We start from the raw sequence: 25,172 nt of genomic DNA, 5'->3' as shown, positions 1-25,172 counted from the left end.
TAAAGTTTGCATCTTTCTGTCTGTAATCGCGCGCATGTATGATAATTATATTGACTGTGTACTGAAAACAATTATTATTTTTACCTTGTATTGAAAGCATCACAGGTTCGGAGCTGCCTACTACCATTCCACGCTTACTATTTTTGCCATAGATCGATATGGTAGAAACAGTAAGAGTAGTATGTGTATAGTATGCCATTGAGAAGACATCCTTAGACTATACAAACTTGCTGTACAATGCCCCAAAGAGGGAGCGTTGTAGCGTTGCGAGCGATAGAGAGTGGATTTCTTCCACGCCAATGGAAACGTACTGTAATGGTGGGCTCACACATTCTACATAAGCTTTGCGTGAGCGAGGCAGTTGCGTTGGATGTTCACATTGGCCATCCGTAAGAAAAAGCAGTGCCTCTGCACAGAAAATAAAGCTATCTATGGGGATGCCAAATGTATTCTTTAATAAGGTCATAATAAGCTGAGGTTATTGCTGCTTCAACGACAATAGCGGGCAGTCACGTGCACTTCATCTTTATCAGCACACTTGTTGTGATTGGTTAATGTTGTGTCTATACTGTACACCTATATAAACAGAATTGCAAAAGGTCCGGCAGTTTATTAATTCTTTCCTTTATTAGGCTGTTTTATTGAGTTTACTTGCATGCAGATGGAACCCAGTGTAGATACTGGTTTAAAAGAGAATCCGGAAAAAGTGCAGGAAATACAGTTAAGTAATTTATTATAAAAGCATAATTAAAAATTTAAAACAAATTAATAATATAAAACCCTAAAATTACACATACTATAGAGTTTCTAAAAGTTCATACATTAAAAGCATGCAATTCAGTGAATTAGGAAATATTAACCGCTGCCACTCTATGAATAGCGCTGAGAGAGTTCTAGTATTGACCAATCAAGAGACAGTGCACATAGTCTGTAATTGGGAAGAGAAAAGAAAAGACGCAGAGAAAACGACTGATAAAATATCAAGCAAAAAGTGACATCTAAGTTAAAAATAGACCGAAGAAGTCTGAAGAAAAAGTTGTGCTGTTTGATCTTGAAGGTGAGTTGATGGTTATTCTGTTTTGTATGAGTTACTGTGTGTTGTTGAGTTTCGCTGTAAAAGTTGTGGTGTTGTATCATAGTCTACTACCATTGCTCTTGATAAAAGATGGCGAGCCACCCACAAGACGATATTTGATGAGGATTCCTTGAACTGTTTCTTCCCCTGGAAAGAAGAACTGTTGTGTTCTTTGAAAGGTGGATCAGACAGACATTAATTCCCCCTCAACTTTCACCAGCGTTTTCCCTACATCAAAGGCAATCTACGAGCTCACACAGCCACGGAGTTAATTTCACATACAGCCAATGGCAGGACTGAATTGTTGAATCTAAAAGGGTTTCTTTTTGCATCTGGACTCGGACAATTTTAGTAAAAAAAAAAAAAAAGGTAGAAACAAAACAAGAAACAAAAAGCCATTGATATGTACAATGTTTTTGCTTTGTTAAAACTATCGTTGAATGTTGAAGAGATATTCTGATTGAAAAGGTAGGAAAGTTGATTTATTGATTGTAAATTGTGATTTACAGTTGTGATTTTTAAGCTGCTTGAATTTACCTTTTGTGTTGAAAAAACCCAACCACGTTAACCTACTTTAAAGACTAAACAGGGAACTAAAAATACAACACTAAACCAATAATACATTAGAGCAGTGAAACAGATAAAATAAACTTAAACTCAATTAGAGCGAGTGAAAAGAAATATTAAAAAAGATTATAAATCTTGTTTTCTTCATTCACCTTTTTTTTTTATTCATAGATATAACACAGAAAAACACAACATATATACATTGAATCAACATTTAACCCCCACTATTACCCCCTCCCCAATCACCAACCCCACCCTGACCCCCAACGTACACCCCTGTGGTCACATATAAGAATATACACACAAAATAAAAATAAATATAATTATCATACACATCCAAATCTATACCTCTCTCTCCACAGCCCCTCCCCGAGAGTCCCCAAATAAACGCTAAATAACTGCCCCATTGCCTATCAAACAAATCCCAAATCCCCAGCCTTCTACATGACACCTCCTCGAAATCTGCCACCCTCCCCATCTCCGCACACCACTCTGCCTATCATAACACTGGTCAGAACCCAATTTACTTATGTGTTTATCCCCCGTATTGATGACCACACCATTGTCCATCACCATCGTCTGGGGAAAAATGAAATCTGAGTGCCTAATACATCACACATAAAACTCTGAAGCTTCAACCAAAATTCTTGGATCTTAACACACCACCAAAAAACATGGGTTGTGTCTCCATCTTCTGATTGGCATCACCAGCAGGTGGGTGTGTCTTTAAGACCAAGCCTATACAATCAAGAGGGTGTCCAATAGAATCTATGTAAAATCTTGAATTGCATAAGGTGCACCCTTGCACCTCCAGATACAGGCTTGATGTTTTTTAGAATCCTAGCCCACACTCCCTCTTCCAATACCAAGTTTAAATCTTTCTCCCATAATCTCTTGATAGAAGTTAAAGCTCTGTCCCCATGATTGTGAATTAGCAGGGAGTAATACACTGATGCCTTATGACCTTTTCCAAAAGCAGTAATCACCTCTCCCAGAGTATCTGCCGCTTTAGGGGGGTGTACGCTACTCCCAAAATTAGTATAGAACAGGTGGCGCTGTAAATACCTAAAGAACTGAGATCTGGGGGCCTGGGTAGCTCAAATATGCTGGCTACCACCCCTGAAGTTCGCTAGTAGAATCTCAGGGCATGCTGAGTGACTCCAGCCAGGTCTCCAAAGCAACCAAATTGGCCCGGTTGCTAGGGAGGGTAGAGTCACATGGGGTAACCTCCTTGTTGTCACTATAATGCGGTTCGTTCTTGGTGGGGCACGTGGTGAGTTGAGCTTGGCTGCCATGGTGGATGGCGTGAAGCCTCCACACGCGCTATGTCTCCGTGGCAACGCGCTCAACAAGTCACATGATAAGATGCGTGTGTTGGCGGTCTCAGACGTGGAGGCAGCTGGGATTCGTCCTCCGCCACCCGGATTGAGGCGAATCACTATGCGACCACGAAGACTTAAAAGTGCATAGGGAATTGGGCATTCCAAATTGGGTGAAAAAAATAAAATGCATTTAAAATGATCTGGAAATGTTGAACCATATTTTCAAAAGATCTCAACACTCCACTCTCATATAGGTCACTGAGCTTATTAACCTCCCTCACAATCCACTGTGACCAGCAGAAAGGGGACTTATTAATACGTAGTTTTGGGTTCAGCCATATGCTCGAGGCGTCATTTAAATAAATGTCTGAATTAAACACTCTGGACACTTTTGTCCATACCGCGTGCAAATGTGAGATAATGGGGTGTGACTTCTCCGGTTAGTTTAATAGAAAGGCTTTGCAATGGCAAAATAGGGGCAAGAACTTCCTGTTCAATGCAAAACCAGGGAGGGGCTCTCTCCAATGAGTCAAATGTCTGAGACCGAATGCATAGTAATGAAACAAAATCTTGGCCTAGCCCACCTTTGTCAATCAGCCTATGTAACTTATTGAAATGTAATCTGGGATGCTTTCAATCAAATGAAGGACTTCGCTATGCTATCAAATTGCTTGAAATAAGAGAGGGGGATATCTACAGGGAGAGACTGTAGCAGGTAGTTGAATTTAGGAATACAATTCATTCTAATAACCCATTTTAACCTTCCCAATCATAGATAAATATAATGAAGCCCACCTGCCCACATCGCTCGAAAACCTTTTTATTAAGGGTTCAAAATTAACTCTAACCAAATCACACAAATTTGCTGGGAATAAAATGCCCAAATATTTAATGCCATGTTTGGGCCACTGGAAGGCGCCCGGCTGAAAAACCGTTACTGGGCAGTGTGCTGTCAGAGACAAAGCTTCGGATTTAGACAAGTTGACTCTGTATCCTGAGAATTTAGAAAAGGAATTAATCATTCTGTGGAGGCAAGGCATAGATCTAGCGGGGTCGGAGATGAATAATAAAATATCATCTATGTAAAGCAAAAGCTTATGCGCAATACCTCCCGCCATCACCCCTGGAAAATCATCTTCCTTTCTTATCGCAGCTGCTAATGGTTCCAGGGTAAGACAGAGTAAAAATGGGTAAAGAGGGCAACCCTGCTGGGTGCCCCTATCCAGATTAAAATAATCTGAAATTAATCCATTTGTTTGTACCGCTGTTACCGGGTGTCTATAAAGTAACTTAATCCTTCCAATAAAAGTATTCCCGAGCCCATACATTTCCAAAATCTTAAAAAGATAATCCCATTCTACCATATCAAATGCCTTTTTGGCGTCAAGTGAGATGGCAGCAACCGGAGTCTGATCATTCGCCACTGACCACATGATATCGATGAAACGGCTAATGTTATCAGAAGAGCTGTGGCCCCCGAATAAACCCCACCTGATCTATATGTATAAGAGATGTCATAATTTAATCGGTTAGCCAAAATTTTTGACAATATTTTAACGTCTAGCTGGATCAGGGAAATTGGACAGTAACTTTTACAATCACTTGGATCTTTGTCCTTTTTAAGAATCGGACTGAGCCGGGCTTGTGTCATGGTTGGCGGAAGCTTGCCATTCTTTAATGATTCCGTATAAACTTCTAGCAAGAGTGGAGCCAGTTCTGTAGCATAAGATTTAAAAAACTCAGTGGCAAAGGCCTTAATTCCCTCACCATTCTCAGAATCAAGAGAATTTTTTTGCTCAGTCAACAGTTTAGGGAGATCTAATGGTTCCACCAAGTTTCCAATATCTTCATCAGTAGACGAAGACTTGGAACTATAGAGATCAAGATAGAATTCATTAAAAACATTATTAATATCAATGGCCGAGGTAAATATTTCACCACCAGCAGATTTCACTGAGGGAATGGTAGAAAAAGGCTCTCTTTGCTTTATATATCTAGCCAAAAGCTTCCCTGCTTTGTCCCCCGACTCAAAGTATGACTGTCTTGCCCTGAATAGCCAAAATTCCACCTTCCATGACAAAAAAGTATTATATCTGTATTTCAATCGGGTCAATTCTCTGAGGCCATCAGCCGACATTCGGCACTTCAGCTCTGCCTCGGCTATATTCCCTTCCAATTCCACAAACTCTCGTGCTTTGGATTTTTTGGTGAATGAGGCATACTGTATGATCCGGCCCCTAAGAACTGCCTTAAGTGCCTCCCAAGCCACGTCCACAGCGGATACTGAGGACCAGTTGGTCTCCATATAGACATTGATTTCAGCCTTTAGCATTTGTTGGAATTCAGGATTTAGCAACAGGGATACATTAAAGCACCAACTAGATGATTTCTTTTTCTCCATATGTGGCAACACCTCTAAACTCCAGGGCGTGATCTGAGACTAAAATGTTTCCAATTGAACAAACAACATCCGGTGAAAAGAGGGACTTAGATATATATATATATATATATATATATATATATATATATATACACTATATTGCCAAAAGTATTCGCTCACCCATCCAAGTAATTGAATTCAGGTGTTCCAATCACTTCCATGGCCACAGGTGTATAAAATGAAGCACCTAGGCATGCAGACTGCTTCTACAAACATTTGTGAAAGAATGGGCCGCTCTCAGGAGCTCAGTGAATTCCAGCGTGGTACTGTGATAGGATGCCACCTGTGCAACAAGTCCAGTCGTGAAATTTCCTCGCTACTAAATATTCCACAGTCAACTGTCAGTGGTATTATAACAAAGTGGAAGCGATTGGGAATGACAGCAACTCAGCCACGAAGTGATAGGCCACGTAAAATGACAGAGCGGGGTCAGCGGATGCTGAGGCGCATAGTGCGCAGAGGTCGCCAACTTTCTGCAGAGTCAATCGCTACAGACCTCCAAAGTTCATGTGGCCTTCAGATTAGCTCAAGAACAGTGCGTAGAGAGCTTCATGGAATGGGTTTCCATGGCCGAGCAGCTGCATCCAAGCCATACATCACCAAGTGCAATGCAAAGCGTCGGATGCAGTGGTGTAAAGCATGCTGCCACTGGACTCTAGAGCAGTGGAGACGTGTTCTCTGGAGTGACGAATCACGCCTCTCCATCTGGCAATCTGATGGACGAGTCTGGGTTTGGCAGTTGCCAGGAGAACGGTACTTGTCTGACTGCATTTTGCCAGCTGTGAAGTTTGGTGGAGGGGGGATTATGGTGTGGGGTTGTTTTTCAGGAGCTGGGCTTGGCCCCTTAGTTCCAGTGAAAGGAACTCTGAATGCTTCAGCATACCAAGAGATTTTGGACAATTCCATGCTCTCAACTTTGTGGGAAAAGTTTGGGGATGGCCCCTTCCTGTTCCAACATGACTGCGCACCAGTGCACAAAGCAAGGTCCATAAAGACATGGATGAGCGAGTTTAGTGTGGAAGAACTTGACTGGCCTGCACAGAGTCCTGACCTCAACCCGATAGAGCACCTTTGGGATGAATTAGAGCGAAGACTGCGAGCCAGGCCTTCTCATCCAACATCAGTGTCTGACCTCATAAATGCGCTTCTGGAAGAATGGTCAAAAATTCCCATAAACACACTCCTAAACCTTGTGGAAAGCCTTCCCAGAAGAGTTGAAGCTGTTATAGCTGCAAAGGGTGGGCCGACGTCATATTAAACCCTATGGATTAAGAATGGGATGTCACTTAAGTTCATATGCGTCTAAAGGCAGATGAGCGAATACTTTTGGCAATATAGTGTGTATATATATATATATATATATATATATATATATATATATATATATATATATAATCTGTTTTAGAATACATTTTATGGTCTGATGAAAAAAATGTATAGTCCCTACCAGATGGGTTCAAAAGTCTCCAAATATCTGTAAGACCAAGATTTTTACACATCCTGTGAAGCAACACTGTTACTCTAGGGGGCTTACACACTTTTGCTTCACTATGATCAAGTCCATCAAAAGATTAAAGTTTCCTCCCAATGTTATATCATGAGGGGTGCCAGCGGCTTGCAACATCCCTTCAAGATCTATAAAAAGCCCTGATCATCAGTGTTGGATGCGTAAATATTAGCCAAAATAAACCTTTGCCCCTGAATTTCTGCTAAAACAATAATGACTCTTCTTAATTTATCTTTAATCTGTTTGAGACATTTGAATTGTAGGTGTTTACTTATGAGTGTAATGATTCCCCTGCTCTTACTTGAGCCAGTACTAAAGAAAACATGTCCACCCCATATCTTCCCAAATTTTTCAGCTTTCTGCAGGGAAAGATGTGTTTCTTGAAACACTATATCATATTTATTACATTAAAGAAAATAAATAACCTTCCTTCTTTTTATGGGGTGCCCCAACCCATTCACATTCCATGTGGAGAGAGACAATCCACTCTTATAAACATTTGACGTTTTGACATATTAGAAAAAATAGTTTGTGTGTCAAAAACATTACCAACATTAGTTCAACAATCAAACCCCGAACTTCCCTCCGAACAAAAAAAGAAAAACGTGTGCATTAACCCCGCTCATGACAATGCCAACCGACGTCCATCCCTCTAAACTCAAACAGTCCATGCACGCCTACGAGAGCCCCCGCAACAACTTTTCCGTCGGATTGCTCAAGTCCGGTCTTCTATACAAATTTTGTGAGACAGAATTACACAACAGAAAATAATCTATAAAACAAACTCCAGCCATAGGAGGCATAAGCACAAAGAACGTGTAGATTCATCCACATAACTGCTCCAAAGGTGTGTTCCTCCATAAAACAAACTCCAGCCGCTAGGCGGAACCAGCACAAAAAGAAACAAAAAGGCACCCGGTTTCCTCGGACAGTCAAGTAAATGTTCAGTGAGTCAGGCCCACTCGGCTGTTACATGAGTGCAGCAGATGCCCTAATCACTCCAATGTTTTGCAAGAAATATTCCACAGAACAAACTCCAACCAACAGGAGGCATAAGCACAAAGAACGTGCAGATTCATCCACAAACTGTCCCGAAGGAGTGCTATCCCACAAAACAAACTCCAGCCACTAGGCGGAACAAGCACAAAAAGAAACAAAAAAGGTGCTCAGTTTCCTTGGACGGTCAAGTGAATGTTCAGTGGGTGAGGTCCAATCGGCTGCATAGAAAATATCACACAATGACCTACTCACTCCATTGACTTTATGAAGGACATTGCTTGCTGTGGGCATGTTAATATTTTGCACCCATCCTTAGTATCTATTCTCAATTTGGCCGGGAACATCAGTGCAAAAGTACGAGTTTCTTGCATTCCTTGAATCGATCACGTTTCTCTCTTGTCGAATTCGCAAAGTCTGGGAACAAGAAAATGTTGTGGTTCTTCCAAGAAAGCCTTCCTTTACTCCTCGCCTTGCGTAACACGAGATCTTTATTGGATGATCTCAGAAATTTGGCTAGAATTGATCAGCGGATCTCCGAGCCGGAACTCTGTAAGCTCGCTCGATTTCCAGCTTATGGTCTGTTATGTCAAGCAGACTCTGGGGGAGCCCATCCAGAAATTTCACCATATCTCGACCTTCTTTGTCTTCAGGAATTTCAACAATTCGGACGTTGTATCGCAGGCTACGATTCTCTAAGTCTTCCAACTTTTCCCAGACACGCTCCAAGTCTATCTTGTTCGCTAGCAGATTAGCAGCTAATTCCATCTCCGATAACTCCAGATAATAAATCCGTTCTCAACATCTGACACTCTTGTAACCATCTCAGTGAATTTCGTCTCCATGGCAGTGATCTATCGACGTATTACAGCAAGATCAGCAACGACCTTCGCCAGCATTGCCGACATGTTCAACAGTTGATGCTGAATCTCTTTCAATGCACTGTCCAAACTGAGTCCCGGGCTTGCGGCCTGTTGCTCAGGGGCTTCAGCTTGAGCACGTAAAAGTGTCTTTTAATGTCTCCAGAGAATTTTGAATTCTTTGAAATATAGTCTTCCTAGAACAGTCAAGAATCAAGAAGAGCGTATCTTTGAACCCATTTGGTAGGGATTATACTTTTTTTTTTTTTTTTCATCAGTTCATAAGACTTATTCTAGAATAGATTTTTTTTTTTTTATATCTAAATCCCTCATTCCATCTGTTGTTAACTGCTCAGTTGGAAATATCTTGGTCTCAGATCACGCCCTGGTGAGTTTAGAGATGTTGCCACATAGAGAAAAAGAAATCATATAGTTGGCACTTTAATGTATACCTTTTGCAAAATCCTGATTTCCAACAAATGTTAAAGACTGAAATCAATGTTTATATGGAGACCAACTGGTCCTCAGTATCCTCTGTGGGCATGGCTTGGGAGACACTTAAGGCAGTTCTTAGGGGTCGGATCATACAGTATGCCTCATTCATCAAAAAATCCAAAGTACGAGAACTCGTAGATTTGGAAGAGAATATTAAAAGCTGAAGCGCCGAATGTCGTCTGATGGCCTCAGAGAATTGACCCGACTAAAATATAGGTATAATACTATTTTGTCGCAGAAAGTGGACTTTTGGTTGTTCAGGGCAAGACAGTCATACTTTGAGTCGGTGGACAATGCAGGGAAGCTTCTGGCTAGATTTATAAAACAGAGAGAGTCTTTGTTTCAGTGAAATCTGCTGGTGGTGAAATTTTTACCTCAGCTATTGATATTAATAATGCTTTTAAAGAGTTCTATCTTGATCTCTATAGTTCCACATCTTTGTCTAGTGATGAATATATTAGAAAATTTGTGGAACCATTAGAACTCCCTAAATTGATGACTGAGCAAAAAAAATTCTCTTGAATCTGAGATAACCTTAGAGGAGCTTGACTGGTAATTAAGGGCTTGCCTTCAGGCAAAGCTCCGGGACCAGATGGTTTTGCCGCTGAATTTTTTTAACCGATTAAGTAAAGTTATGACATCTCTTATACATATAGATCAGGTGGGGTTTATTAGGGGCCGCATCTCTTCTGACAACATTAGGCATTTCATCAATATCATGTGGTCAGCGGCGAATGATCAGACTCCGGTCACTGCCATCTCACTTGATGCCGAAAAGGCATTTGTTATGGTAGAATGGGATTATCTTTTTAAGATTTTGGAAATATATGGGTTCGGGAGTACATTTATTGGTTGGATTAAGTTATATTATAGACACCCTGTAGCGGCGGTACAAACAAATGGATTAATTTCAGATTATTTTACTCTGAATAGGGGTACTCGGTATGGTTGCCCTCTTTACCCATTTTTATTCTGTCTTGCCCTGGAACCATTAGCAGCTGCGATAAGAAAGGAGGAGGATTTTCCAGGGGTGGTGGCAGGAGGTGTGGCGCATAAACTTTTGCTTTACGCAGATGATATTTTATTATTCATCTCTGACCCTACTAGATCTATGCCTTGCCTCCACAGAATTATTAATTGCTTTTCTAAGTTTTCAGGATACAAAGTCAATTGGTCTAAATCCAAAGCTTTGGCTTTGACAGCGTACTGCCCAGCGACGGCTTTCCAGCCGGGCGCTTTCCAGTGGCCCAAACAGGGCATTAAGTATTTGGGCATTTTATTCCCAGCAAAATTGTGTGGTTTAGTTAGAATTAATTTTGACCCCTTAATAAAGTGGTTTTCGAGCGATGTGGGTAGGTGGGCTTCATTGCATTTATTTATGATCAGGAAAGTTAATGTTATTAAAATGAATTGTATTCCAAAATTCAATTACTTGCTGCAGTCTCTCCCTATAGATGTCCCCCTCTCTTATTTCAAGCAATTTGATAGCATAGCGAAGTCCTTCATTTGGAATGGTAAGCGTCCCAAATGACATTTTAATAAATTACATAGGCCGATTGACAAAGTTGGGCTAGGCCTACCCAAGATTTTATTTTATTATTATGCATTTGGTCTCAGATATTTGGCTCATTGGTCGCTTCCACCTGAGAGAGCCCCTCCCTGGTTTTGTATAGAACAGGAAGTTCTTGCCCCTATTTCACCATTGCAGAGCCTTTCTATAAAATTAATCGGAGAAGTTATGTTACATCACGTTATCTCGCATTTGAACTTGGTATGGACAAAAGTGTTGAGTGTTTAATTCAGACATTTATTTAAATGTTGCTTCGAGCATATGGGTGAACCCCAAATTATGCATCAACAAGTCCCCTTTTTGCTGGTGAGAATGGATTGGGAGGGGGGTTACTTCACTCGGTGACCTATATGAGAGTGGAGTTTTGAGATCCTTTCAAAATTTGGTAAAACTTTTTGGGATTCCCAGGTCTCAGTTATATAAGTATTTACAGTTGTGCCACCTGCTTTGTACTGTTTTTGGGAGTGATTTACACCCCCCTAAAGCGGCAGATACTCTGGGAGTGGTGATTACTGCTTTTGGAAAAGGTCATGAGGCATCGGTTTATTACTCCCTGTTAATTCAGAGTCTGGGGGATTGAACTTCAGCTTCTCTTAAGAGATTATGGGAGAAAGATCTAAACTTGGTATTGGCGGAGGGAGTGTGGGCTAGGATTCTAAAAAACGTCAAATCTGCATCTAGAGATGCAAGGAGTCTATTGGACCCCCTCTAGATTGCATAGGCTTGGTCTTAAAGACACACCCACCTGCTGGCGATGTCAATCAAAAGATGGAGACGCAACCCATGTCTTTTGGGGATGTGTTAAGATTCAAGAGTTCTGGTTGAGGATTCAGAGTTTTATGTGCAAGGTTTTGGCCTCTCAGATTTTATTCTGCCCCAGACTCTGTATTTTAGGAGATGGGGCAGTCGTTAATTTGGAGAATAAACATGTGAAAAACTGGGTCCTAACTAGAATTATGATTGCCAGACAGATTATTCTAAGGAGTTAAAAGTCGGCTGGAGTGCCCCCATTTCAGGAGTGGTGCTCAGAGATGGCCAGAGTGGCAGCTCTTGAGGAGGGGATATCCAGAAGACTGGGGAGACTAGACCTGTTTGGGGAGAAATGGGGCAAATATCTGTCTTTTTTTGGAGGGCTCTCGGGGAGGAACAGCGGAGAGAGGTGTAGGGGATATGTGTGATTAGCCCCCTGCAAATGATCCAGAATGCAGCAGCACGTCTGGTCTTTAATGAACCAAAGAGAGCGCATGTTACACCACTCCTTGTCTCTCTCCAAATTCAAGGCTCTGATGCTGGCATACAGAACAGTCACTGGGTCTGCTCCAGCATACATAAAATACCTAAAATCATTTATGCAGAGCTACGCACCCACTAGAAGCCTGCAGTCGGCTAAGGAACGTCGCCTTTTTGTACCAACACAGAGGCACCAAAACACTTTCCCAGACTTTCAGCTTCATCATACCACGATGGTGGAACGACCTTCCCAACTCCATCCGTGAAGCTGACTCACTCTCTGTCTTCAAAAAACGACTAAAAACACATCTTTTGCATGATCACTTAACCAGTCATTAAAAAAAAAAAAAAAAAAAATTCCTGTTGCACTTTATTCTGTTTTGAATACTATTCTGATGCTAGTGAAACTTTGTAATACGGCACTTTTCATACCACTGTCTCCTTAAGATGATTCGCTTATGTTTTCCTCTTTTGTAAGTCACTTTGGATAAAAGCATCTGCCAAATGAATAAATGTAATGTAAATGTGATTAGTTTATTTATTTTATTTTTATTTCTTTATTTATATACTTTTTTGTTGTGTGTCTGTAATTATGTGACCACCAGGGTGTTGATGGGGGTCGGGTGAGGGATAGTAAAATATTGATTCTGTGTGTGTGTGTGTGTGTGTGTGTGTGTATATATATATATATATATATATATATATATATATATATGTGTGTATGTTTTGCTGTTCCTTTTTAATAGATGAATCAATAAAATGTTAATCACAAAAAAAATTATAAAATCTGACTGTATCGAATCTCACCGGTTTATGACATAAAAAGGATTAAAACTAGCAAAGTGCGCAGAGCTCACATCCAACCCTCGCATGGCACCACATGACTCCCATTCTTTATTTTCTTATTTTGTTTATTGTTCAGTATAATTGTATACATTTTCAAGTGCATTGTATTTGTTTATTTTCCTGCCTTTGAAAAAACCCTGTTAAATACCAAACATAAATTTTATGAAATAAAAACAGCAAATTCATCTTACCGTTATTTGTCTGTTTCATTTGAGTGTTTATACAACTGCTCCCACGAACCTAGAGTTCTGGTCCTAAACACCCTCAGTTCAACTTGCCTTATACTTACCTGAAGCTGAACTCTTTTAGTGAAAAGCTCATTTGCATGTGAAAATGATTAGTGGCAAATCTACAGCAAGTTTGTGGCAAATTTGCCATGAACTCTCGATTTTTGTAAGTGTACAATCTTTAGTACAGATGCCTCTTACCAGTAGTGTCTGATAAGAACAGGCTGGACTAGAGAGAGAATTTTACTCACAGTTAGTACAACAGTAAATTACAGACATTACAGTATGTGTGTGGGTGGTTTTCACAAACCAGGGACAGGCAGTGCCAGAGCACATTCAGAGATCCACTTGAAACACTTTGTCACTAAATGTCAAGAGGACGTTTATAGTAAAGTGGTTTATTTTGCATGTGTCTCTGTGTATCTGTGAGCATGTTTGACATCGCAAGATCAGGCTTTTAATGTTTCTGGATACACATTCATTAAAAATTGACACAATTTAAATAATACTATAAACAATTTCTTTACAGACATCTTTATTTGGGCACTTATCTACTTTTAATAATCTAATGACGTATGTTGCCATCAGAAGATGAAGATTTTAACATCTATATATCATCACACAGTAATTGTTTGAAATCTATTAAAAGACCACTTGTTTTTCTAATTTCCTCACCGGACTATTATATATCACGTTACCTTCTGTTCCCACCTTTTTTCATCATCATCCTCCCACTTTCATTCAGACCTTCTATTTAAAGGTGTGAGCGCTGGGTGCAGGATGATTTGAAGGATTAGGATGATAATCCAGTGATGCTTACATACCCCCTCCCAGCCCACCCCCAAGAGGGCAGGAGCTCACAAACCTCCCTTCCAAATGACCCCCCCACCCTCCTTACCTACTAACAGAGCACAAGCTCACAAGTGTTAGCAGGTTCAGCAAGGGTGGGATTTGGCACACTGAACAAATTCAATAAGAGTTGAGTTGATCTGACCATAAATGAATGGAGCAAAAATATAAATAGAACAGTTTCGTGTCATAATGATGGCATTACTTACACAACACACTAGTTTGACACAATGAATAATATATTCCTATGCATCTTTTAGAGGTTACATATGATGTTGGAAATCTTGGTGCAACACTATTTGTTTTATTTCATTTTTATTTCATTAAAATGTCAGATTATGAGAGACTGTAATGAGTGTTGGTTTTACTGAGGAACCGCTTGATTCCGTGAAGATCTGGAAAAAAGTTTTCAGCTATAAAGTATAGCTACGCATTAACTGCACATTAAAAAAATTATGTGAATAGAGACTTAAGTAGTTTCTGTGTCTGTGTGTAGGGTGCTGGATTTCCCTGAATAAAAAAAAGATTAAGCTCTGCCAATAAAGGTATTACCCCTCCACTTAGGATTTAGCTTAGATTAACTCAGAGTGAGTCTGATGATAAACCGCTGATGAGAGACTGTACATGCAATTAATGGGAGAAAGCAGAGAGAAAACAATCATACACAATCCCACATCACTGGCAGGAACATACATGTTGATTGCCCCTTTATAAAAGCAAGAAGTTTGTTTTAACCATTGAAGGTGAAACACATGAGCAACTTATAAAGCCACTCTCTCTCTCTTTCTTCCCTCCAGTGCGTGCCAATCCCGCAACAAGGTTTCCGGATGGGTCGGTACTGCTGCCGATGTAAAAAAGGCTACTACAGCCCAGTTCCAGACATACCAAACAAAAGTAAGAGGCTTAAAACAATCATATATTTGTTGCTTGTGAGCAGTCTTAAAAGGATTCAGTTGTATTAGATAAGACAACATATAGCAAACATAAGGCATACAAAAGTGTCTGAATTGAATGATTAAATAAAGGTCAAAGTAGAAAGCTAGATGGAACCTTAGCTTATATTTACTACATTTCTGATGTGCGACACTTGCCCCTCTCTGTTTATGAATGGTGTTACAGGGGACAGCCGTGTGAATTCGACCCGGGCTTGTTATCCTGAAGTCCCTGTCTGTCTACCCTGTTGGCCTGGCTGTGCTCAGTGTGAGGATGGGGCCCCGTGTTGGGTGCAAGAAGACTGGCTTCTCAGAGCAGGTGTTTTGGCTATGCAGGGGCTCTTTATGGTCCTTGTGCTTATCAGCATGCTGGTGGCATATCAGTGCAGAAGAACCAAGGTAAGTTTTCAACGGACCCTTTTCACATTTCGTTTGAAATGCCTAAGTAAACTGTAAGGGTGTAAACTTCTGTAGCAGTGAATGAGAGACAAAAACCCAATTGCAGAACCTCATCGCAGGAAAATTCATGGTGCAATAAAAGTTAAGCTCAATCGACAGCATTTGTGGCATAATCTTGATTATCACAAAAAATAATTTCAACTCATCCTTTTCTTTAAATAAAAAGCAAATATCTGGGTTCCACTGAGGCACTTACAAAAGAAGTGAATGGGCCAATCCGTAAAAGTTAAAATACTCACTGTTTCAAAAGTATAGCCACAAGTCGTAAACTATATGCGTGTATAGGGTTAGTGTATAGAGTTAGTAATTTTAGTGTGATAAAATCGCTTACTAACCTTTTCTGTGTAAAGTTATAGCCAATTTTACAACTTCACTGCCATGACGATGTAAGGTCGACAAACCCTAAATGAATAAAATTATGATTTAAACAACTTTGCAGCTCAAATAATACACAAGTTTTAACAGAAGAATTAATGTAAGTGCTTTAATAAAATTATAAGCTTCACATTTCTGTCTTTAAACCCTCCAAAAAGTGGCCCCATTCACTTCCATTGTAAGTGCCTCACTGTAACTTCAGTTTTTGCTTTTTTTAAAGAAAAGGAGGGACGAGTCAAAATAATTTTTTGTGATAATCAACATTATGCCACAAATGCTGTTGATTGAGCTTAACTTGTATTGAACCTGGAATATTCCTTTAATAATGCTGTATAACATAAAGAATAATGTTAACTTACACTGCTAAATAAGGCGAATATGCATAATCACAATCTGTAAAAGGGTCCATAAACCATACAGGATATATTCTCACCAGGATCCATAATTTCTGACACTCAGAAAGGTACCACCTGGGGCTATGACTTGATGATTTTCAGTTTATAATGGGTGTTTCTTAAAAACTGAGTTTGTTGCATGTTTTATTAACTTCAATTTACCTTTAAAGCTCATGCAAATCCAAATGCTGAAATGAAGTAAAATGAAATATAGTGCATGAATTACAGAATCTTTTGAGTTTTACTGTGTTGTCAAATGAGAAAAAGACTATAGTAATCTGACATTTTGGATAGTTGTTCAGAATTAAGGAGTTAACAGCTACACAAATGGTTGTAGCTGGTTATCTTTTAATGCACTAAAGGGATAAAAATTAAAAACATTATAGCTGCTTTTTAATTTGAAATGAGTAACAGACATTATATAAATCTGTTGAGCATTAAAGATCTTCAGCATTAAAGTTTGTGAACAATGCACAGATAATGCATTTGACAGCTTCAGTGATTTCACTTGTTCTCTTGACCTCTGCTCTCCCACTCCGCCTCTCACCTCTTTTTCTGTCTCTCAGCGGATCCGATCCTCAGGGCTTTTGCTGCTGGAGATGATCCTGTGTGGTTCTCTGTTGCTGTACTTCCCGGTGAGTGTGCGATTTAAAATATTATTTTCAGATTAACATACTGCATTTGAAATAATAATGGCAGTATGGCACCTGGGAGGAAGAAAATTATCACTGCATTTTATCAGTCAACTGCAATACCTAATATAAATAATCTATATTAATAATTATGCTTTAGATTAGGACTAGATTAATATTAGTTTAAATAGATTCTTCTTTAAAGTTTTTTGTTTCTGTGCTTAGTATAATATAAAAATTCTCCCATTCAAAATTTGCATTAAAGGAATATTCTGGTTTCAATACAATGTTAAGCTCAATCGACAGCATTTGTGGCATAATACTGATTACCACAAAAATAAATTTTAACTTGCCCCTCCTTTTCTTTAAAATCAAAAACAAAAATCTAGGTTCCAGTAAGGCATTTACAATGGAAGTGAATGGGGCCAATCCATAAATGTTAAAATACTCACCGTTTCAAAAGTATAGCCACAATACATAAACAATGTTAACATGATTTAAGTGCGATAAAATCACTTACTAAGCTTTTCTGTGCAAAGTAGCCAATTTTACAACTTCGTTGTCATGAAGATGTAATGTCAACAAACCCTAAACCCTAAACTTCCATATTGATTTTTGCTCTTTTTAAAGAAAAGGAGGGATGAGTCTAAATTAATTTTTGTGGTAATCAACATTATGCCACAAAAGCTGTTGATTGAGCTTAAAGGAACAGTTCACCCAAAAATGAAAATTCTCTCATTATTTATTCACCCTCATGCAATCCCAGATGAGTATGACTTTCTCTCTTCTGCAGAATACAAACAAAGATTTTTATAAAAATAACTCAGCTTTGTAAGTCCATACAATGCAAGTGAATGGGTGCCAAAATTTTGACACCCCAAAAAGCACATAAAGGGTGCATAAAAGTAATCATATGACTCCAGTGGTTAAATCCATATCTTCAGAAATGATATGATCATTTTGAGTGAGAAACAGGTCAATATTTAAGTCAGTTTTTGCTAGAAATTCTTCTCCCTGTCCAGTAGGGGGCGCATGCATGAAGAATGTGAATTACCAAAAACACAAGAAGAAGAAAGTGAAAGTTAAAGTGGAAATTGACTGAACAAGGAGGAGAATTTATAGTGAAAAAGGATTTAAAGGAATAGTTCACCCAAAAATGAAAATTTGCTGATAATTTATTCACCCTCAGGCCATCCAAGATGTATTTGAGTTTCTTTCTTCATCAAAACAGAATTTTATATTTTTAGGATTTCATTTCAGGCCTCCTCCTTTAAACAATGCAAGTGAATGTACTCCATTTTTTTGACGGTCCAAAATGCATATTTAGGGTGCATCAAAATAATCCACACGACTCCAGTTGACAAATAAATTTCTTCTGAACCCAAACGATTGATTATTTTTAGAAACAAAACAATACTTAAATACTTTATAACTACTAATGTTTGCTTCTGTACATCTCTGTGACTCGCGCTCATAAGCTCGTTGGTAAGGTCACGCGTGGAGGAGGAGGCAGGAAGCGCGTCATTGTTTACAAGAGAAACTTGCACAGACCACAGACCAAGCGCCGCTCACAAACCAAAACAGTCCCAAATAATTTCAAACACAATGTCAGAGGATTTCGATTTTAGAAGAGAAGAGGAGATGGAGTTTTTCACCCAACCCTACCTATTTGAGCCCGAATACACCGATGAGGAACTGAGGGATATGGAGGAGGCTGCAGCAGTGGTGCAATCACAAGTCTCGGGGAGGCAGAGATCTATGGAAACATGGAGGTGCACATGTAATAAATGCCATCCAATGCCAACAGAGGCAGAGAGCCTGTGCTGCCACGATTGGACCATAGCAATCCCACCATTGGAAACAATTAGCGAGGCAGCCGGTGAGAACAGTCCTAGTCCTAGCTGCATTACCGAACATAATGGTTTTCCACCATTACTGAGACCCAGCATTTTAGAGGTGTTTTTCAGTTTGCCACGAATAAACTGGAAGCGCCATCCAAGGCCAGAAGGACCCAGTGGCACCCTATCAGTAGAGTAAGTATCATGTTTTGTTTGTTATAGCTAATATATAGAAAGATATAGGCTATATGACAAAGTTTTCACACATACCTGAGTTCGCTGGAAAAACAGCATATCGACCCTTTGTTACTTTCGATGGTCTAAAATCCTCAGGGGTAAAATGTTCACTGCACACCCTCCAATATTTGAGAGAATGTAGGGGTGTACTGATATCCAGGTTCAGCGCGATAAGCCAGAGCTTCAGTCGCTCATGATCATGCATAGGCAATCGATGAAAAGTTCGTATTTTTCCAGGTGTGCATTTCCTTTGGGGTTTCTGAAGGTTGAAGCATCCAGGATACACACACCAAACGACCATTTTGAACAATACACTTATACAAATACAAATCTACAGCAAAGACAATTAAATATTTGTACAGCGCTCCTCTTGTAAATAGTGACGCGCTTCCTGCCTCCTCCTCCACGCGTGACCTTACCAATGAGCTTACATCATCCCTCTCATGAGCGGGCGTCACAGATGAATGGAAGCGAACATTTGTAGTTAAAAAGTATATTAGTATTGTTTTATTTCTAAAAATAATCAATTGTTTGGTTTCAGAAGAAAAAATTTTGTCGACTGGAGTCGTGTGGATTATTTTGAGTACATTCACTTGTATTGTTTAAAGGAGGAGGCCTGAAATCTTAAAAATCTTAAATTCTGCTTTGATGAAGAAAGAAACTCAGATACATCTTGGATGGCCTGAGAGTGAGTGAATTATCAGCAAATTTTCATTTTTGGGTGAACTATTCCTTTAAATATTGATCTGTTTCTCATCCACACCAGGCCCACATTGGGTTGCTCTGATTGCTGCTGGCACGCTGTATGAGTGTTTGTAGCTTGCTAGCCTGCTTAGCATTGCTTATTCTTATTCTTATACGTTCATCATTTTATCCTTTGCCATTTTACCTTGTGCTTCGAGTTTTTCCGCTTTTCTACTGTTTCATCTGCGTGTACCTGTTTTCTCTCTTTTTTCTTTTCCCACTTGTCTAAATCTCGCGTCTCGACTGCATGCATTCGTTTTCTCCACTGTGTTTTACACAGATTATTGCATCAATCTCAAACATCTGCTGATCAGGAACCACATCGAACCACATCTATCTACAACCCTCGCCACTCAAGAACAACCATAACAACAACAACAACAACAACAACAAACAATTGCGTTAAGTCATTGCATCCACTCATGTTATTTCCTCCTGCATTGTATGCCACATGTTTACTATAACCTCCTCCGTCAGCAGTGAGGGATTCACATGTGATAAATGTAAGGAAATAGTCAAGCTGACGGAGACGGTTAATGAGTTAGAGACATGCATCCAAACACTAGTGGAGGTCAGTGAGAAAGAGAAGCCGGTAGATACTGGATGTGGGTAGTACAGCGAGCAATACACACACTTTGGTTCCGGCTCTAGAGCCCCGCAGCAGGGTGTTTGGGTGATGTCTCGGTAGCACCACTCTCCCGTTCCTGTTAGGGCTTCCATTCGATTCTCCCCACTCAGTGATGCCCCACAGAGAATCATGTTGAAAGAGCCTTAATAATTTGTGAAAGTGGAAATAGAGACTCTAGTCACCATTGTTAAATGTATTTCTGGGGCTCGTGCGTCTGACATCAGATCAAATTTACAAGTGCTGGCTAATGCTAATGTAGATTTTCTAAAATTGTTATTCATGTTGGCACTAATGATGTCCGGCTTCACCAGTCGGAGATCACTAAATATAATGACGAGGTTTATAGTAGATTAGTGTCACTGAACTGCTGGATGTGTAAGTGGTGTCTGGAGCATAGCATAGGATTTATAGACAATTGGAAGAGTTTTGGGGATAGACCTAACCTGAGAAAGAGAGACCGACTCCATCCCTCCAGGGAAGGTGCCGCTCTCCTCTCTAGTAATTTGGCTCATAGATTTAATTGTGATAATATCTGACTAATTGGGGCCCAGATCAGGAAGCAGACAAACTGGTTAATCCGAACATCTGCTAGCTGCCTTGAGATGTCACACAGGTCACATAAACTACAACACATAGAGACTGTATCAACTAGATATCTTATAGAGACTGTGTCTGCTCCCTGAACTACCAAACACAAACCCCTTACTAAATCATTTAGAAAATTTTATTTAGGTCAAATTTGAAAAAAATTGAAGATAAACATCATATAAAGGTAGGGCTACTAAACATTAGATCTCTTTCTACCAAAAAACTAATTGTAAATGAAATTATTACAAATCATATTTTGGATGCACTCTGTCTGACTAAAACCTGGCTTAAACCAGATGAATACATTAGTTTAAATGAATCTACTCCTTCAGGTTATTGTTATAAACATAAGCCTCGTCTGAAGGGTCGAGTAGGAGGTGTAGCTACAATTTACAGTGAAGTTTTTGGTGTTACTCAGAGGACAGGATATAAGTTTAAGTCTTTTGAACTAATAATGCTTAATGTGACACTGTCAGATATAAATAAAAAATCTCTGTCGTCTTTTGCCTTGCTACAGTATACAGTTCATTTCCTTGGTGAATATGCAAATTTTCTATCAGATCTAGTAATTAATGTAGATAGAGCTTTAATTGTTGGTGACTTCAACATTCACATAGGTAATGAAAATGACACACTGGGATTAGTATTTATGGATATTCTCAACTCTCTTGGAGTCAGACAAAATGTGACAGGACCAACTCATCGCCATAATCATACGCTAGATTTAATTCTGTCATATGGAGTTGATGTTGATACTATAGAAATTCTACCACAGATCGTTGACATCTCAGATCATTACCTTGTCTCTTGTTTGCTGCGATCAGCTAATGTCACTCAATCTACACCGCGCTATCATTCAGGTAGAATTATGCTTTCGACCACAAAGATAGCTTCACTAATAATCTTCCAGAAATGTCTCGCATACTCAGTAAGCTAAAGCGTCTAGAAGAACTTGATGTAATAACAGAAAATATAAATACAGTCTTCTCTAGCACTCTTTATAGTGTCGCCCCCCCTTCGAATAAAGACAATTCAAGAAAAAAGCCCCGCACCATGGTACAATGATCACACTCATGCTCTCAAGAGAGCAGCTCGGAAAATGGAGCGCAAGTGGAAGAATACAAAATTAGAGGTATTTCGCAGTGCATGGAAGGAAAGTGTCTGTAGCTACAGACAGGCACTAAATGCTGCCAAGTCAGCATATTTTAGCAAACTCATAGAAAATAACTACAACAATCCTAGGTGTTTGTTCAGTACTGTGGCTAAATTGGTTAGGAATAAAGCATCGACTGAGCCAGATATTCCTTCGCAGCACAATAGTAATGACTTCATGAATTTCTTTGCTGATAAAATTGAGATAATCAGAAATAAAATTGGAACTACGCAATCAACTGTCACAGCACCTTAGAAAACAGTGTCTAATAATTTTCCTCACGAGCAACTTCAATCCTTCGCTGTCATAAGTCATGAAGAGCTAACAAAACGTATCAAAAAATCAAAGGCCACAACATGTATGTTAGATCCAATACCAACTAATCTCTTAAAAGAGGTATTCCCTGTAATCTTAGAACCTCTTCTTAATATTTTTAACTCCTCACACTGTTCGGGACGCAGACACAGTCAGTGTAAGTCTAGACTAAAGACTCATCTATTTAGCCAGGCATACACCTAATTTATGCATCAACTCACAATTAGGCTGCTTTAGTTAGGTCATGATCTATAACTCTGCATAAAATTGAATGACATCTACGCTAATATTATTCTATTTGTTTCCGTGTCTCAACCTCGGGATTCATATGCCGAGGTTACCAGAGCCGGCCAGATCCAGCTCCGTTCCTGCTTTGTGTCGGACTCCACTGCTATGTGTCTCTGAGTGATGACAACTAAATGCAGCCGGTGCGAGCCAGACATCACTTCAGTTTTTTATGATGGACTTCAGAGGATGAACTGATGCCACAGCCTGAACATTGGATTTAGGATGGACCCCACCGAACCTCACCGAAATGACCTGCCGGTTGAACCGCAATGCACCTCATTGATCTCTGCCTGCATCACCTTTGTCTATTGATGGACTACACTTTTGAAATGGAATACATAGACTATCATTTAATTGCCAACAAAAGCCTTCATCAGCCAACTAACAAAGGACAATGCATCTATGCAAACTTCTGCAGTTAATCCAGGATGGACTTCAAAGACATTAGTCATTAATCTTACAGTTCATAAAAAACATTTTTATTAAACACTGGACCTTAACACTTACTTAGTTTACTAATCTTAAACCATGACCTGCACTGCACATAAATAAATAATATTGGCATTATATTCATGTTGGTTAGCCAGAGGGGAACTGGCCCCCACAGTGAGCCTGGTTTCTCCTAAGGTTATTTCTCTCCATTAACCAACATCTTATGGAGTTTTGTGTTCCTTGCCACAGTCGCCTTCAGCTTGCTCACAGGAGTTCTAAATAAAATTATTATTTAATTATAAACATTTTATACACAATTTACAATCATATTTAATCAAACTTCACAATGATCACTCTAAGACTTTAGATAATACAGTTTAATTTTTTGTTAATGCGTGATTTTCTGTAAAGCTGCTTTGAAACGATGTGTGTTGTGAAAAGCGCTATACAAATAAAAATGTCTTGACTTGACATATTGCTTCTGAAGACATTGATTTAACCACTGGAGTCTTATGGATTACTTTTATGCAGACCTATGTGATATTTGGCGCTTCACAATTTTGGCACCCATTCACTTACATTGTATGGACTAAAAGAGCTGAGAAATTCTTCTAAAACTCTTCATTTGTGTTTTGCTGAAGAAAGAAAGTCATACACATCTGGGATGGCATAAGGGTGAGTAAATTATGAGATAATTTTTATTTTTGGGTGAATTATTCCTTTAACTTGATTTGAACCCTGCAGTTTTGTTATCTAAATGATTTACTACATAGCAAACTCTGGTCCTGATTAAGGGTTTTTAGTGAACAATGTGTAAATGTAAATATTTAAGCATTAAGTTTTACTATAAAATAGGACAAGAATTTTTACAACTTCCATAAATAATTTTATAAGTCTAAATGCTGTCCTTGATCTTGTTTTTTTGATCTGTGTTTTCAGGTCTTCATTCTATACTTCAAACCCAGCACTTTCCGGTGCATTCTACTCCGCTGGGTCCGTCTGCTTGGTTTTGCCATTGTTTATGGAACTGTGACACTCAAGATGTACCGGTCTGTGGCACATCAGTCCTGTCTTCTGTGATCTTAGCCCTCTCTCCTAATTGTCTCCCCTGTATAACTGTCCTCAGACCAATAGTAGTGTTGTAATAGCAGTAGTAATGTTGCATAATAAAACACCACCCCAGGCTATAAGTCTACACTAGGTAATTTATCTTTTTTAACCTTATTTAAGTTCACAAGGATTGGTAAGATCTTTAGGCAGTATTTATGCAGCTCAATCTTGATCATAATTATCTTTTACTGGCAGTCGGAATATTTTGAGCCAGAATTTACAGTCAAACAATAATGAATTTTTTCACCAATACCTGGCACAGATTGGATCTTGTTGCACGCATATAAACATCTAAATAATTCAGCAATCAAAATAAACCAAATCAGATTTTATATCCTATTTGGGCCTATGTAGTTGTAAATCTGATACGATATCAAAACTTAAAAACTTGTACCTCCTCCTAATTCCTATTTTATTTATTATTTATTATTTTTTATGTCATTAATATCCACTGTGACAGAATTTTAAAAAAAAAATTTTCTGCGCATATCCAAACAAAGTAATTCAGGGAACTACAAGACAGGCAGATGTGAAATGTCAAGCACATGTGTCACAAAAATGAAAAGAAATGAGCATTAATCAGTATACAAAAGGGTTAAATTCCTGTAACTTTGTCTATATGTAATTCTATCTGACACTCAGAGAGTTTTTTTTGCTCATAAATTTTAACAACGTCAAGGGCATAAACGAGTATGAATGATTTAATTAAATTACTGAGCAGAATTATCCAAACGCAAATAATAATATTGCCAGCCTAGTGAGCCTTGGCATGGTATCAATGTGAACAGTTGATTATGTTTTATGTAAACCAGTATGGGACAATAAAAAAGCATGCCTTACAATTGAAATGCATGAAAACAAGAAGACAAGTCTATGATCTGTTAAAAAAGCATTGGCTAAAAGTGAATAAACTGACAAAAGTAGTTTATAGGAAGCGTTCACTCAAAAATGATCAATTTCTTATCATTTATTTACCCTCATGCAATCCCAAACTCGTGTAACTTTCTTTTTTTCTGCAGAACACAAACATAGATTTTTTTTTTTTTTAAGGATAATGATCTG

At 39.0% G+C, this 25,172-nt stretch overlaps 2 protein-coding genes across 3 annotated transcripts in view; both read left to right on the top strand.

Moving 5' to 3' along the window:
* Window positions 1-25,172, top strand: part of mrpl4 (mitochondrial ribosomal protein L4) — a 170,384-nt gene that overhangs the window by 22,162 nt on the left and 123,050 nt on the right. The window lies entirely within an intron of this gene.
* LOC127425800 (probable G-protein coupled receptor 158) overlaps window positions 1-25,172 on the top strand; it is a 44,861-nt gene that overhangs the window by 9,893 nt on the left and 9,796 nt on the right. For both annotated transcript variants that reach the window (XM_051672058.1, XM_051672059.1), the window contains 4 exons: window positions 14,782-14,878; window positions 15,104-15,315; window positions 16,712-16,780; window positions 23,940-24,049. In XM_051672058.1, coding sequence (XP_051528018.1) covers window positions 14,782-14,878; window positions 15,104-15,315; window positions 16,712-16,780; window positions 23,940-24,049 — 488 coding nt within the window. The remainder of the gene's footprint in view (window positions 1-14,781; window positions 14,879-15,103; window positions 15,316-16,711; window positions 16,781-23,939; window positions 24,050-25,172) is intronic.

This window comes from Myxocyprinus asiaticus, chromosome 35 (genome assembly GCF_019703515.2).
Source record: "Myxocyprinus asiaticus isolate MX2 ecotype Aquarium Trade chromosome 35, UBuf_Myxa_2, whole genome shotgun sequence".
NCBI lineage: Eukaryota > Metazoa > Chordata > Actinopteri > Cypriniformes > Catostomidae > Myxocyprinus > Myxocyprinus asiaticus.
Note: the sequence above shows the minus strand (reverse complement) of the source record. Positions and strands in the feature narration are given on the sequence as shown.